The following is a 14,739-nucleotide window of genomic DNA, read 5'->3' on the forward strand; positions in this document are numbered from 1 at the left end:
ATGTGTTTTTAACAGTTTTTAGACAAAAACAAATTATGTAATGCATTAAAAAAATGAACTGTATCAGGCTTCGGCAACAGATGCAAAACTAGTGCAATTAAGAAATTGTTGGTTTTGTTTCTGTCAGTGGATTCATAAACATTAAGAGAGTACAAAATAACACCAGGCAAACCATTTGTGGTTGTTTGAGGGTGTTCACATCTAATTTGTGGCAACAGTAAAAGGCTTTTAGACCCTTTTTATACACAGGGTCAGACTGAAGGCAGAAAATGAAGATGAATGCTGTACAGAGCTGGCAGAGCATCACCAGGGAAGTGTCTGCCAATGTTAATGAGTACTAGAACTCAGGCAGACATTGATAGAGCGGGACTTGCAAGCAAATATTAAATACAATAATTACTTTTTTGTTAACCTTTCTAGTTAGCCTCTGTCTCCTGACTTGGAAGTTTTCATTCCTGTATGATTCATCCAGCGTGGATGTAAACACTCTTTTGCAGCCATGCTCCAATTCAGTGTCCTGGAGTCCCGGCTTAAAACAGCAAAGCAATGCATCGCTATGCTGATACTTTTCTGACTATACTGCATGTAGCAGGCCTGCAGCCTTCTTTCTCTTTTTTTTGGCATCACTGATTGTTACAGGTGTAAAGAATACCATAGGAAGGCACAATGGAGTGGATAAAACGTATGGGAGGGGATTGGAAGATGAGGCAGCAGTGGGCAGTTTCAGCTATAAGAATTACTCCCGGCTATGTCAATGTGACTTTCATTCAGTAAGCCACTGCTGCCTTTATATTGAGGCTTCTGCTGCTGTCCCCGTGAGCTCTGTGAGTCCAAATTGCTTCCTAGAGGAAGGAAGATGAAAAGGTGCCTCTCTGTTTTATATCTATACAAGCATGGGCAGAGATGGCTCCTCTATGGTGGAAGTAAAGCGGATAGAGTCAGGTAGCATGAAATGTCATTTAGTCCATATGGGGGCCGTGACCGAGACAACACCTCAACTCCCACCTCCCAAATCCCCCTCCCCCGCCCCCATCTTCAGTCCTGTTATTAATGAGAAGGTGCTCCACAGAGGCAGACCCTCCATTGTTGCTGTGTAAATGGCATAATTGCAGCAAGAGAGTATTGTAATGAAGTGCGATTTCTAAAACCCTCCCTGCCTTTTTCTTCTCTCTCTTCTATTTTCCCCGCCCGTCTCTGTCTTTTTCCTTCTTTATTTTTACCCCTTTCTATCTGTGTCTCTCTCTGCTCTCCTCCCTAATCTGTCTCCTTTGCACTTTTTTCCCCCTCTCCCTGTCTCTCTCTATCTCCTCCCACCCTTTTCTCCCACTCGCCATCTTAATTTTTCCATCCAAACACCATGGCAGAGACAGACATCCGGGTGGGGACCTGTTGTGTGCACCAGCGGCACTGTGTAATTAAGCTGCTTTTAAACGCGGGCATAAATAAAAACTAAACAGGGGCCTCCAGTGCCCTTCACCCCAGCGCCTTCAAGAAAAGCCAATAATATGCTAAGCTAATGAGAGGCGAGCCATTGATTCCAGCTATGCTATCAGGGGCGCAAGCCCTGGATATGCTCCGATGCGGGCTGGAGTTTTAGCATTGTAATGAGGTTGAAATGAAACACTATGTCCTGAAGCACTGCAGTCATGTGGGATGATGCAGAGAGTGCTTTGTGCTGTTTGGCTGTGCACTCATTGGGACACTGTGCAGCGAAGTTGTTATTGTGTGATACACTTTGAATTGTTTTTGTTTTGGTTAGGGGCCATTTTATGGGAGGGTTAGAGGGGTCCACCCTATCAATTTAAATTTTAGTATTCATCCCCTGCTTAGCTCTGCTTTTTCTTTGCTTCCCTTTCTTCCTCTGCTGCTCTCAAATCCCCCTTTCCTGCTTTCTCATTTTCCTTCCTTTTCCTCTCCCCCTGCCTCCTCTCTTCTGTTCTCTTCCCTCCACCCTCCTCGTCCTCGGCAGCGAGTCCTACATTGCACTCTGATGACCAGCTGGAGAGAGCAGCGTTCGCTCTTTCATCTCATCTCAACATCCTCTCAGTACTTTGCACATCTCTGCTGTATAGTTTGCGCTTTCTTCCCCCCCCGTTTTCATCTTTTTAATTTGATTCCTCACTCTTTTCGCCTCCCCCTCTCTGTATGTCATCTCTTCTCCCCCAATCTGTTGTTTCTGTGTTTGTGTGAGCGAGGCCCAGAGTACATTCTAATCTCCCAGTTCCACATTAGCGCTTTGCCTGCAGCACCTTCATTAGCTGTTCAGCCATGGCTCAGCGTGCGTGTGTCTGCATGTGAATATACTTGCAGAACTTTTGCACCCAAAAATGCCTACACCTGAATGCCAGTTTGCATGTGTTGCAAACATGTGAGAGTGTGTGCGCACATGCATTCTTCTGCTTGGGTTTGTGTGTTGGATTACTCAGAGACTGCTCTCTGTTGATCGGCGCACTGCTGCCATCTGCTGTTTGACAAAACAAACTGCTCAGCTGGACCAAAGTCACGTAGGACACCAGCACAGCTCTGGCACCTCAGTGGATGAGCTCATCTCTCGTTTTGTGAGCATATCAAGTGCTGCCTCTCTCTCTCTAAGTCTGTGTTTCAAAGAGGAAAGAGGGGGTCAGAGGATCTACAGGCTTGGATTACTCAAGAATGAGGATAGTTGCCATCAATTATTTACCATGTACAGTAAATATGCAGGAAATGTCTTGTTGACATTGTCACACTTTCAGCGTATACAAAGCCTGCAAACAGGATCTGAAATACCCAGCTAAACAGCTTCAAGCTGCTTTTGTTTACCTTTACTAAATATCACATTGTGTATATACTGTAAATGTGTATATACTGTAAATGTCATGCAAATGTGTTGGGTTTTTGTTTTTCTGCCCTTTAAGTTTTATTTCAATAAGTTCATGTCTGAGTATTCAAGGACTTTGTAAGACATAATTTTCTGGAAGCACAGTGGGAATAATTCCTTTGCTAACCACTCTGCAGCCACAGCTCTTCTTTAATCATTTAATCCTTTCTGGTTATTGCTTTGGGATGTGCTTCTTAATGCCAGTTGTAAAAGCACCATAAAATTTATAATTATTATGTGTGATCTTTACTTTTCGCCTCCTCTGTGTGAATTTGCATCTTCAGACAGCAGAAAGCCTACCTGGCCACCCAGGGCCCGCTGGCTGAAACCACTGAAGACTTCTGGAGGATGCTGTGGGAGCACAACTCCACCATTGTTGTCATGCTCACCAAGCTACGAGAGATGGGACGGGTAAGACGCGAGCGCAGACTAAAAATGAGATGACAGTGTCTATAGGTGGGCTAGTTTCTTCTTTCAAGGGTTGAACTCCAAATTGTCTAACGCCGTCACTACTTTTGAGACTTAGATTTTAGTTTTAGGATGCGCATCCTCTCTCTGAATTATATGCCTGCGAAGTATAGACTGTAAAGCTGCACTCAGGGGAACACTTAGCGTAACACAAAGGCTGGATACGGGGGCAAACCGCAAGTCAGGCTCCATCATGGCATACCGCTCGTTAGCCGCCCCCTCAAAGAGGTACTGTTAGACTGTTTTGGAGGGTTTTTTGTTTCTTAACCTTTAAACAGTGCGAAGTTGGTTCTTTTCAGTTGTAATGACAAGTTAAAATAACCAAGTGTTGGCTCCAAATTTTAAGGGTACAGCATAAAAATCATATTGTCTAAACTTCACTTTCAGCGAAATGGCGAATAAATCTCTCAGATCATCAGTCACATTCCTTACAGGGAAAGAAATGGGACACTCATCTTGGCAGCAATTTGATTAAATCCATAATATCTTACTGTGAGCTGTTCTGTGATTATGCAGGTGATTCTGACAGCACTCAACTGCATTTTACAGCTTTTATCACCCTCTCAGCCGTAATCACAGCTGATGAAAAAAGCTCTCATGCAAATCATCGCTGTAGTTAAGAACACAAACAAATTATGTAAATATTTTGCCACCTAAGATGAATCAGGTAATATTTCAGAACCACAGATTAGTCTATCAGGATTTTCTTTTGTAAGCAGAGCCGTTCTCATGACTCCAAATGATTAATGACGTACACTAACCCGTCCTAAAAACATACCAATAACAAATCGGAGCAGTCATTTTTCCCCTAATGGAGAAAGGTTGTTTAAATTTAAGAGCTGAAAGTTTCTTCCTTCTCTTTTTCTCTTGTAGGAGAAGTGTCATCAGTACTGGCCAGCAGAGCGGTCAGCCAGGTACCAGTACTTTGTGGTGGATCCGATGGCTGAGTACAACATGCCTCAGTACATCCTCAGAGAGTTCAAAGTCACAGATGCCAGGGTGAGTTCACTCTGTGTGTGAAACGCTGCATATGTGCCCACGTGTGTGTGTGGACTCTAATATGTCTACGTACATGTCTTCAAGGCAGTGGAGGTGGGGAGGTTCATTGGCATTTTCCACAAATACAGCCGTCCAACCAGAAATCCATCTTAATTTTAGGTTTGCATCCGAACGCTGACATTCACGCTAAGTGTTAAGAATTATACCGACTGTAATTTCAAGGTAGAGATGATCAGAACGCGCTCTGTGTTATTTTTCCTGACAGGCTGACATCAAGTGAATGCGCCATCAAACATTTTCACCCGGATTTAGCATCAGCGTGCTTGTGCTATGAATCGTACGCGTTTTTTTGTGCTTCTAGATGTGAGCGTGTGTTGTATGTGCGCGTGCACGCCGGTGCATGTGTGTTTCACGATCGCTGTGAAAATACATGAAAAGCATAGCCTTCAATCCCTGAGGGCCAGTACTGCAACTCCCTGTGATGCAGTAGTTTCAATGAGCTATAAATATACTTTACTGTCATCTGAAGGCTCCCAGCACAGCAACACTCTAATCCCACATCCACTCTTTCTTTTATATGGGTGTGTGTGTGTGTGTGTGTATAAATATATGTTCCCCTCTGCAGTTTGCAGACCTGAATATTTGTCTATATGTATGTTTTCGCTTTGTGGGCCACATTTTATGGTCCCTTCTGCAATCCTGTATAAACAAAGGTTGAACAAATTATATGTTTAGAAATGTGCTCATTTACTCCGCATAATTCTGACACTACGCTGCCACAAATCTGTCACTGTGATCCAGGTGGTCAGCTTTATTCATATTGCGTCTGAGGTAGATATTTGATGATCAGACGGCTGCAGTGACAGCCAACAGGATACTCATAAACCTCAACATGAAACCCTCTGCTGGGTTGTTGTTTATTTTTCCCCCCTTTTGAGTTCAAAGCACAGCGAGATCTGTGAAGCGCACACTCCAGAGTACAGCAGAGAGCTATCGGGTCTCTCTTTTAAATGAAACTTCTCTCTGAAGCTCCATATCTGCTCCCCCCTCAGGATGGCCAGTCCAGAACAATCCGCCAGTTCCAGTTCACCGACTGGCCAGAGCAAGGAGTGCCAAAAACTGGAGAAGGCTTCATAGATTTCATTGGACAAGTGCACAAAACCAAGGAGCAGTTTGGACAGGACGGACCAATCACTGTACACTGCAGGTGAGGAGAACGACTGTGCTTTGGGCTCTGCTCCCACCACGACTTAAATTTCAGCATATTTAGAGAGCAGGTGTAGTAATACTGTCTGTGTGTGTGTGTTTGCTAGTGCCGGGGTGGGCAGGACCGGAGTCTTCATCACCCTCAGCATCGTGCTAGAGAGGATGAGGTACGAAGGTGTGGTTGACCTCTTCCAGACAGTAAAGACGCTTCGCACCCAGCGGCCCGCCATGGTGCAGACAGAGGTAAGGGCGATGTACTGATCAGGCGATTGTTCCCACAGTGACAGGACGGCGTTTGAAAGTCAGCGTTGTATATTTCTCTGATTTAAACTCAGTGCAATCTGAAGTGTCCCTTTTCATTTTGGTGCCATAAAAGCAAAGACTTACTGACAAATCCTTCCTTAATCAAAAAAAAAAAGGTTGTTGGGAGGAGGGGAGGGGGGTAAGAAATCCCACAGCAAATTCAACTAATGCTATCAAAGCAGCCCTGCGTCAGATTCTCTTCAAGTGAAGAAATCGTAAATACGTTACATAACAAAGGATATTAGAGGGGAAAAAGACATGATGTGAATTCAAATGAGTTCATAAACCTTTTAAGGTTTATGATATAAAAATGTCTTTTTAAGATATAAAAAGAAAAGGAAAAACATTGTAGCGCCTCTAGTGTAAATACTCGAAAGTACTACAGCTAGTTTTGAGAAAACCTCTGGCCTGCTTTTTAAAGCTTTGTTTAAAAGAAACCTTAATAAATGCAGATTACAAGAAATGCTGCTTTAAACCAAGTTAATGAATATTTTGTTGGCTGGACGAGACTAGTCATTATATTTAACAGCAGGAAGATCGATGACAACTTTCTCACAGTCTTCTTCATTCTTCTCCACAGGACCAGTACCAGCTGTGCTACAGGGCAGCACTGGAGTACCTGGGGAGCTTTGACCACTATGCAACGTAACCACTCCCACCGAGCACCTTCCCCGGTCAGACCTCTCAGGAGTGTGCCAAGTGTCCCATCTCAGCCGCCATCCAATCACTTGATCCCCCCCAGTCCCCGCCCCCACCCCGCTACAAACCCTGTCCCCTCGCAGCTACCGGAGGGGCGGAGAAAGGGATGAGCTTGCTGACCCGTTGACGGTTTTTATCCAATCACAGAGATACACGCCGAGTTAACCAACCACCTGAGATTTTTTTGCTTTAAAATAATAAAACATTACAGTGACTATTGACAACTATGACAACTCTTGTACAGACCCGACGGCGCAGACTGGCAGCTCGCCTCTCTGCTCCGCCGAAGCCAATCCTCCCTGATTGTCAAAGGCTACTGGTAGCACAAAGAGAGCATTTTCATTTTTTTGTTGTTGTTGTTTTTATTGTGTTTTTATGATTCATTTTGTCAAACGTTATTGTTTAGTATACATTTTTTGGGGGTTGTTTTTAATAATCGTTTTAATATCATGCATTTCTTCTGTCTTAAACTGCCCAGCAGCCTCGGGTATGCATTATTTTCATAATCATTTATAGGGTACTTTAGCAGAGGGGACATGTGTTTTTAACATGTTCCTAGGTACTAATACAGGAGGACCACTGTTCTCTGAGCTGCTCTCAGATGTTTTTTTTTGTCACATCACATTGTTGTTTTTATCATTTTATGTGTCATAAATGTTGTTTTTGGTCTTACTCAGTTCAATAGCTCAAATTTTGCCTTTTCACTTGCCGTTTCAAGTGTACGGAAAAAAAAATCAACTGAGAAAATTGATTTCAGAGCACAGACTTGCTGTAGTTGTCTTGTAAACGTGGTAGCTAGCTAAAAACACAAGTGAAATATCTAACAAAAGACTAAATCAGAGTTGTACAGAAATGGAAAGCACATTATTTGTACGGTTTTTGGGTTGTTGTTTTTTTTTTTCTTTTTTCCTGTTTTGTTTTGGGTTGTTTTGGGGTTTTTTTCATCAGAAGCCTATGGCATTGAGGCCTTCATACTCCACTGAGGAGAACTTACCTGAGGAAAGACAGACTTTTATACCCAAAGGGTAGGCGACAGAATATAAACTTCCGCTCTCTGAACATAGATGCTCTTCAAGTCCCTCCCATCTCCTCACTCACCATTAACCTCGGTTTGCTGGAGTGGAACCACGCAGACCAGACGGGAGCGGAAGTGGTTCATATGGGCTGAGGAGCAGAGCCATCAGCGTTGGTACCTGTACAGAATCAACCATTCCTACCAGAGGGAAAAAGACTCAGCCCTTTGGACTGATATTATTTTATACAGAAATAGAACTATAAATATATATATATATATATATATATATAATTATGATTGATTATATATATGTACAATTACACATAGATATATACACAGCTTCAAAAGTATATTGTTAAAAAGGATAAATTCTGCTGATCTACCTAGAGACACCGCAGAGAGCCTGCTGTCCTAGCGTGTGTATTAATGGAAACACCCGTTGTATCTACTGTACTACCATAGTAACTTTGACAGCCGGTTGTTCGCCCGAATGAGGAAAAACAGCACAAAACCCCCCAACACACACCCCGACCCCATCGAATGGACGACTCCTCACTCGCCACGGGCATCGCACCGCTCAAGCACACAGCTTCTCCCACACAAACTGCAGGAGGGGAGCTTCAGATCCACAAAGATCCTAAGTGTGGTGGTGGTGGGAGGAATGGGAGGGAGTGGGGTGGGGGGACTTGAAAACGCTGGCAAAAAAAAAACAAATGTTCATTTTTACCTTGTGAATGCTTAGTGCTGTAGGGGTTCGATCTGTTGTACACAGTCTGTTTTCTATTTGTTGATAAAGAACTGGAATTTCAAAAGAAACTGTTGATGATAAAAAAAAAAACCATTGATGTTAATAAAGTTACATAATTGGGTTTTTGTACAAAGACTGGCCTGTGATCCTTTGTTTCTTACTAAAAGTGAAAAGTTTACATCTTACAAGATGCTCTTTACCTCGCGCTCAAAGAGACACCTGTGACTGTGCCTGCTTATCGCCCACTGAGCATGTGGTCGCTCACAACTGTTTTGTGATGCATGGCTGCTATAGTGGCAGTTAATTGAGTTTCCTTTGTGTTGAGGTATTTCTAAAAGTGTGTTTGTGGAGTGGTGGGGAGAGTCTCTGACTTGTGAAAGATGCCAGCCCCTTAGTACTTTTTAGATTTTAATCTCCCCCCACCCCTTTGGAAAGAAAAGTTTTCTTAATTTCTTAATCAGCTTCTGATTATACCTTCGTACACCGTCTAAGGCAAAATGAGCACAACTCAAGGCTTCCATAAGTGTTTAAATATGTGGTTCATTTCACATTAGAGAACGCTTGATTTGTTTTTCTTTGGTTTGAAGCAGAGGAGGGTGCTGGATTGAAGTGGGCGGGGCTGTGACATCCTTGCTTCTGTTGCTGTGGAGTGAACACCACCCGTATAAAAGCACATGAGCTCAAATTCAGACTTTTCATTTATACCTAATGTCTTATCTTCCTCCTGTAAAATGTATTTTTTTTATGTATGTATATTTGGCTTTACATTTCAATGTGCCACATTTCACTGACTTTAACAGCTGCAGTGAAGTGCGAATGACAAAATGATCATTATTAACTGTCCAAAGCCCATTTTAGTGATGACTAGTGAATAAATGTTATATAAGAGTAGTCATTCAGTGTTTAGCAAATTTTCACATTAACTCTGTGTATTGTTCGTCTGATTTGTAGCATAAACTGTTTATAAAAGTAGGACATGACCAGTAACTCCCTGAGAAGCCTCAACTCTAACGTTTTAGCCATGACCACTAGTAACCCTGTTTAGCACCTTGGTTCACTCACAGACTGAAGCTGGTTATTAGTGCCAAATAATGTAAAATACTAGTACTTTACTCATAGAAACTTGAGAAACTTCTTGGACGTGCTGTTAGTAAAATGAGCTACATAGCGCAGGCCATGTTGTTTTAATTCCATGAAAACGGACCAACGCCTCAAACACAGTCGAGAGATTAATTTCACTGTCAAATTAGCAGAGGAGAGGGCTAGCACACAGCTACAGTCTCTGTTGGCATAAATATAAAAACTTTCAATCTTTAAAAAAGTGTAAACGTGAGTTTTTAAGGAGAAGACACACTGTTAGGTTTTTGACACTGTCCCCTTACAGCAACAAGGTCCTGGGTTTGAATCCAGCCCGGAGCCTTTCTCCCTGTGTCCGTATGACCTTCCTTGGGGGTACTCCAGCTTCCTCCCATATTCCAAACACATGCATGTGGTTAGGTTACTTTGTGGTTCTAAACTGCCCATAGTTGTGTGTGTGTGTGTGTGTGTGTGTGTGTGAATAGTTGTCTATCTCTCTGTATTAACCCTGTGACAGACTGGTGACCTGTCCAGGGTGTACCCTTCATCTCACCCCTTGACAGCTGGGATGGGCTCCTGCAACCCTGCAACCCTGAATCGGATAAGCAGAAGAAAATGGAAAAACATGTTGAAATTAAAACTACTTTTGCTCAGAAGTTTGACATCCCAGCACGGCAGTCAAGAGGGTTTGATTTCCCCGGGGGCTTTTGGAGGGAGCCTCAGGCGGCCAGTGGAGGAACTGCTGTTTACTGCTTGTTTGGAGTGCTCTGTTCAAATGGATCGTCACATTTTTCTATCGGCCTGTTTCTGTCCACCTTAACCGGTCTGATTGGGAATGATCAGCAATTGTTTACTTGTGCTTCAGTGTGGTAAAACCCTCTATTTATTCTGTCTAGAGCTCTGCATTTACCCTTTCCACCTTTACAAGTATTGTTTTCCTTCGTAGTGGAGGAAAAAACGAGCATCCATGTCACGAACAGGTCCTTCTGTTTGCAATCAGAGGTGCAACACATCTGAGTGTCAGTGATGATTCAAGATCACATTGATTCATCAGTGCCTGAAAGCTCAATTTGCTGCATACCTTGGAGGGATACAGGAAATGAGTCACTGAGGGAGTGATTTTCTTTTTTTACCCAAGACCTAATAACAGTTTGGTGGTTGTTTGCTCCTGTTGTCATGGAAATGCTGCTGTCACTCGTATTTGAATAATGATGAGTTTTGATGAAGCGGTTGTTGAAGTTTCGAATTTTTACACAGTGCAGACAATTTCAAGCTAACACTTTGTAATCTTAACACACGTGTGTATATCCAGTTTATATCCATGTCAGCGGATGTGCTCGGAACACCCCGACATCTCCTTTTTGCCTCCTCACTAGAAGCCCACACGGACTGCTAAATCACCACCTGCTGATGCCTCATAACAATAAGACGGGGGGCCGGGGGGTGAGTGGAGCTGAAGAACAGCCTGCAAAGGGTTTTATATTTATAATTAATCAAGTTTGTTGACTAAAACATGGAAATAAACCATCTCGTGCGAGTGATGGATCTGTTGTTGCTTTCAGCGTGTAGTAGCAGGCCCACGCTAAAAAGGATGAATGAGCTTAAGACAAAAGCACACGAGCATGGATTTAAAGGATCATTTTTGTTGCTGTTTGTAATGTGCTGCTGTATCTGTTTTGTTTTTTGAAAGTCAGACGGCATCATAATTTTCCTTTTGATTTGATTGTGCGCTTTTAACAGCTTTAAATTCACATCTCTAATGATTTAAGTGCTGATAGTAATGCTGATTAACTGCTGGTTTTTCTGTTGTGCACAGTGGCCCTTAATTGTAGCCCTGGTAATATTTTGTATAGCAACAAACAGTTTGTCCTCATGATGGGTTTTTTTGTTTCATTTTGGGATTTCGTTTTGTTTGAGTTTTTTTTGCTCTCTTTGTTTTTAAATGTGCTGTTGTTGCTGGTGGAAGTTAATTTTGTAATGTGGAATTTCAGCTATAGCATTTTACAAAATGTTGTTTTTGGATTCCTTAGAAACCAAATGAGGCTGTTGTGCTCATATGAACAGTTGCTTGATTCCGTGTTAGTTACAGCTGCCTTTAATTTACAAGGAAATAGCAAAGACAACAGTTTATTGCTCTGCTATCACAATCCTTACGACACACCATGAGCGATCTGATTAGGTAAGGAAATCTAAAACTTACAAATCTGAAATGTTTCTCTTGAAGTTGCTTGCTGATTATGAATCGTTTGTCACAGATTTGATCAACTGCGCTTCCAAAGTGAAGATGACTGTGAAGGTGAGGTGCTGTGTTTGAAGATCAAAACCCATTTGGAGGAGCTCTTCTCTGACAGCCACCTGGCAGAGGACGGCTTCCTGCTCAAACATGTGCAGAAGAACAAGCAGGGTTTCGTCAGTCTCAAGCTTCTCACTTCTTTGAAAAAGGTACAAAACACAAAAAAACATTTGGTGCTTTCTGTGGTGTTTACATTCCAGCAGTTTGAATGAAAACAATCCAGTAAAATACGAACAAAGCTGAGGTTGCCCGTGTTTGCCACAGATAAGGACCCTGACCAAAAACTGGTACATGACTCTGGTGGGAGCATTGTACTCAGACCTTCTGGAGGTGAATGATGAGTCCACCAAAGTGAGGCGCATAGAGCCGCTTCCCAAATGGCTGATGTGTTCCCCCACCAGCAAGCACCTCCTCGCTTGGAACTTCTCCGATGAGCAAAGCAGTGACGACGGTGCAGCCCGAGGCCCGGAGCCCGCTGCGCTCTCAGAGAATGTGCTCCAAAAGTTCAGCATTTACGGCAGAGTTACTTCACTCCAGATTCTGCCACCTGGAAGGGAGCTTCCCGCAGATATGCAGTGCTACGGGAAACGTCACAAGGAGCTTGGCCAGCACTTATGTGCGGTGATCAAGTTTGACAGTTTGGAGACCGTTCGTAAGGCCTACAGTGCCCTGAAAGCCGAAGAGGAGAAGTCTAACGGGAAAGGCATGTGTGTTGTACCTATGGGATTCCAGTCAATGCATCATTTCACTGAGGACGAATCCCCAGAAGAAGCAAGCCAAATCCTTCCCGAGGAGGAGGAAAATCCACCTGAAATCCCAGAGAACTTAGTCCAGCAGGAGAATTCTTCACCCACTGCGTTTTTTGATGAACCTCCAGACACACATCAGCCAAACGCATCCACGGATAACCCTGCACCGCTGAATGTTGACCCGATTTCCAGCAGCTGCAATGGCCAGTCCTTCCCCGGTTGGAATCATAGTGACAGTAGGATGACGTGGAACTCTGGAGACTGCGATAAAGAAATTTCCCAGAGCCCGTGGGTGCTCAAGCGTAAATTAGCGGCCCTTGAATTGAACCACAAAGAGACCGGGCACCCGAACGCACCCAACTCGATTCAGAGGGTAATACGTCAGCCCTTTGGCCCTGATGGCACCAGTGGTTTTCAGCTCAGAGTGAGGCACCGGGAACAGCTCGACCTCCCTTGGAAAAAGTGACATTAACAGATTTATTTAAAAAAATGTTTGAATTAAAAGCTGAGAAGCAAAAATATTTGCTTTGCAATAAACAGCACACGCTCTTTAAATGTTTGCATCTTGATTGTTAAGACCTTGTTCATTCGGGGGGGGGGGTGTAGTTATAGACCACTGACAAATGGGGGCAGCATTTAGCCACGTTCACACTTGTTCACACACACTGCAAACGCAGCATGTACATTGAAATCAGTACATTTCAGGGTCTTTACCTTACAATACAAAGCACCTTGAATCCTTGTTATTGTGATTTGGTGCTATACAAATAAAACTAAATTGAATTGAATACATTTTAGCAGGAAGTTTAAATTTTTTAACCCAAACTCAGGATTTTAAGAGCTGGAATAAAAGTGTCTCAGAGTCTGTACACACCTCTTTTGAAACCTGAGTGGCCTCTGCACCTCTGGGGCCTCAGCCTGTCTGCTCACAACTGCAAATTGTATTGTATATTTGTTCTCTGGCAGGGATGGATTTACCTTTTTACCGCTTTCCTTAGACAGAAGGCTTGTCTTTCAACATGAAACACTCATAAAAGGCCCTCATTGTCTGAGTGCATCGTTTTCTGTTTAGATTTTGGTTCTCTAAAAAGCAGTTTTCCACTCGCCGAGATGACATTTGGCGAAAGGTTACTTGTCCAATCATCAAACCACGTCTTGTGCAAGACGTGCGTAGTAGCAACATTTGTGCCTTATTTCCAGCCTTTCTAATGACACCTCAACTGGAATGGTCTGTTTATAGTGTTACTGATTGAGGGCTTCCTTAAAATCTTGCCCAAAACTAAACAAAATGTGTTTCTTCACTTATCCACGCCTAGTGGAAAAGATTCAATCACAACGTGTATGGAATTCTATCATATTGAAATTGGAAACATGCTATGTTGCCCCCCCCACCTCGAGTATTCTCATGTGTCAGACTGTCTTCGTGACTAATGTAATCGTAACTTTTTGAGCGAGACGTTTTCGTGTATACAGATCAAGCCTTTCACTCGTACTGTATCTGGCTTGATTTAGCAATTAACAGCTGTTGGGTTTATGCTGCAGCTGAGGCAGGTCTATGAAAACTTTACACATCTGTGAACAATATGTACAGAGTAGGCATGTTTCTGTCCGATGTTAGGAAATGTCTGTGTGCAGATAGCTCCTTTTTGAGGCTGGAAAAGCACAATATTCCCTGCTAGGTGGAAGTCATTATGTCTTTACATAGGCTGTTCAGGCCAGTTATTGACATGTCTGTTAAATAAGTTAGTGTAATAATAATATTTTGCACCTGCCGACTGTAATGAAAAGACGTTTTCTTTTTTCCATTCTTCATTTGTTCTATTGCTTTTCTCCAAGTTGCTGAGGGTTGTGTTAAATTGCGTTGCCTTAACTTTTGGGCTAAAAGAAATATCTACCCCTTCAGGTCACTGTGATAACAACCTTAGAATAATATCTGTTGATACACAAACGACACAAAGCTTTGGGCAAAGATTCCTTTGGTTTGTCCCACGCAACGATGAAGGAATTTTAAGTCTTAGAAATTTCACACTTGGCCACATCTCCGCCCCTCTAGTGGAGCTTTGATTTGTGTATAATTTGGCCTGAGGAAATCTGAATGACTCATGTTGTGAGAATGAGATATTTGTTAGCAAATAATTAGTTTCCTGTTGGTGTGCTGGCTTTATTACTGTGCTGCTTTATTTCAGCATCTCCAGAAACGATTCTGGATCATACATCCTGTTTACCTGTAGGTTAATGCAACCCGCTCCACGACAGCACCTGTGAGGCTTCGCGTATCCCCCTCAGTTGTCTCCCGACTGATCGCCGTTTGTTTATACATCGCTG

The 14,739-nt window shown here is 42.9% G+C and overlaps 2 protein-coding genes across 22 annotated transcripts in view; both read left to right on the plus strand.

Moving 5' to 3' along the window:
• Positions 1 to 8,430, plus strand: part of LOC120724413 (receptor-type tyrosine-protein phosphatase F) — a 156,633-nt gene extending 148,203 nt beyond the window's left edge. For all 21 annotated transcript variants that reach the window (XM_040016616.1, XM_040016655.1, XM_040016641.1 and 18 more), the window contains 5 exons: positions 3,142 to 3,268; positions 4,199 to 4,324; positions 5,377 to 5,531; positions 5,638 to 5,773; positions 6,414 to 8,430. In XM_040016616.1, the coding sequence (XP_039872550.1) occupies positions 3,142 to 3,268; positions 4,199 to 4,324; positions 5,377 to 5,531; positions 5,638 to 5,773; positions 6,414 to 6,482 (613 nt within the window). In that variant the 3' untranslated portion in view covers positions 6,483 to 8,430. The remainder of the gene's footprint in view (positions 1 to 3,141; positions 3,269 to 4,198; positions 4,325 to 5,376; positions 5,532 to 5,637; positions 5,774 to 6,413) is intronic.
• Positions 4,331 to 12,983, plus strand: larp6b (La ribonucleoprotein 6, translational regulator b). Its single transcript, XM_040016762.1, has 5 exons — positions 4,331 to 4,923; positions 9,822 to 10,815; positions 11,403 to 11,551; positions 11,628 to 11,814; positions 11,930 to 12,983. The coding sequence occupies exons 3-5, from the start codon at positions 11,535 to 11,537 to the stop codon at positions 12,878 to 12,880; spliced, it is 1,155 nt and encodes a 384-aa protein (XP_039872696.1). The 5' UTR covers positions 4,331 to 4,923; positions 9,822 to 10,815; positions 11,403 to 11,534; the 3' UTR covers positions 12,881 to 12,983.
• The last annotated feature ends 1,756 nt before the right edge of the window (positions 12,984 to 14,739 follow it).

This window comes from Simochromis diagramma, unplaced genomic scaffold, assembly GCF_900408965.1.
Source record: "Simochromis diagramma unplaced genomic scaffold, fSimDia1.1 OVJJ01000205.1, whole genome shotgun sequence".
In the NCBI taxonomy this organism is placed as follows: domain Eukaryota; kingdom Metazoa; phylum Chordata; class Actinopteri; order Cichliformes; family Cichlidae; genus Simochromis; species Simochromis diagramma.

Bases quoted from the DNA above. Each gene is read 5' to 3' on its own strand.
- larp6b (XM_040016762.1), top strand. The intron at 11,815-11,929 runs GTACAAAACACA...TGTTTGCCACAG, and splicing joins TTCTCACTTCTTTGAAAAAG to ATAAGGACCCTGACCAAAAA.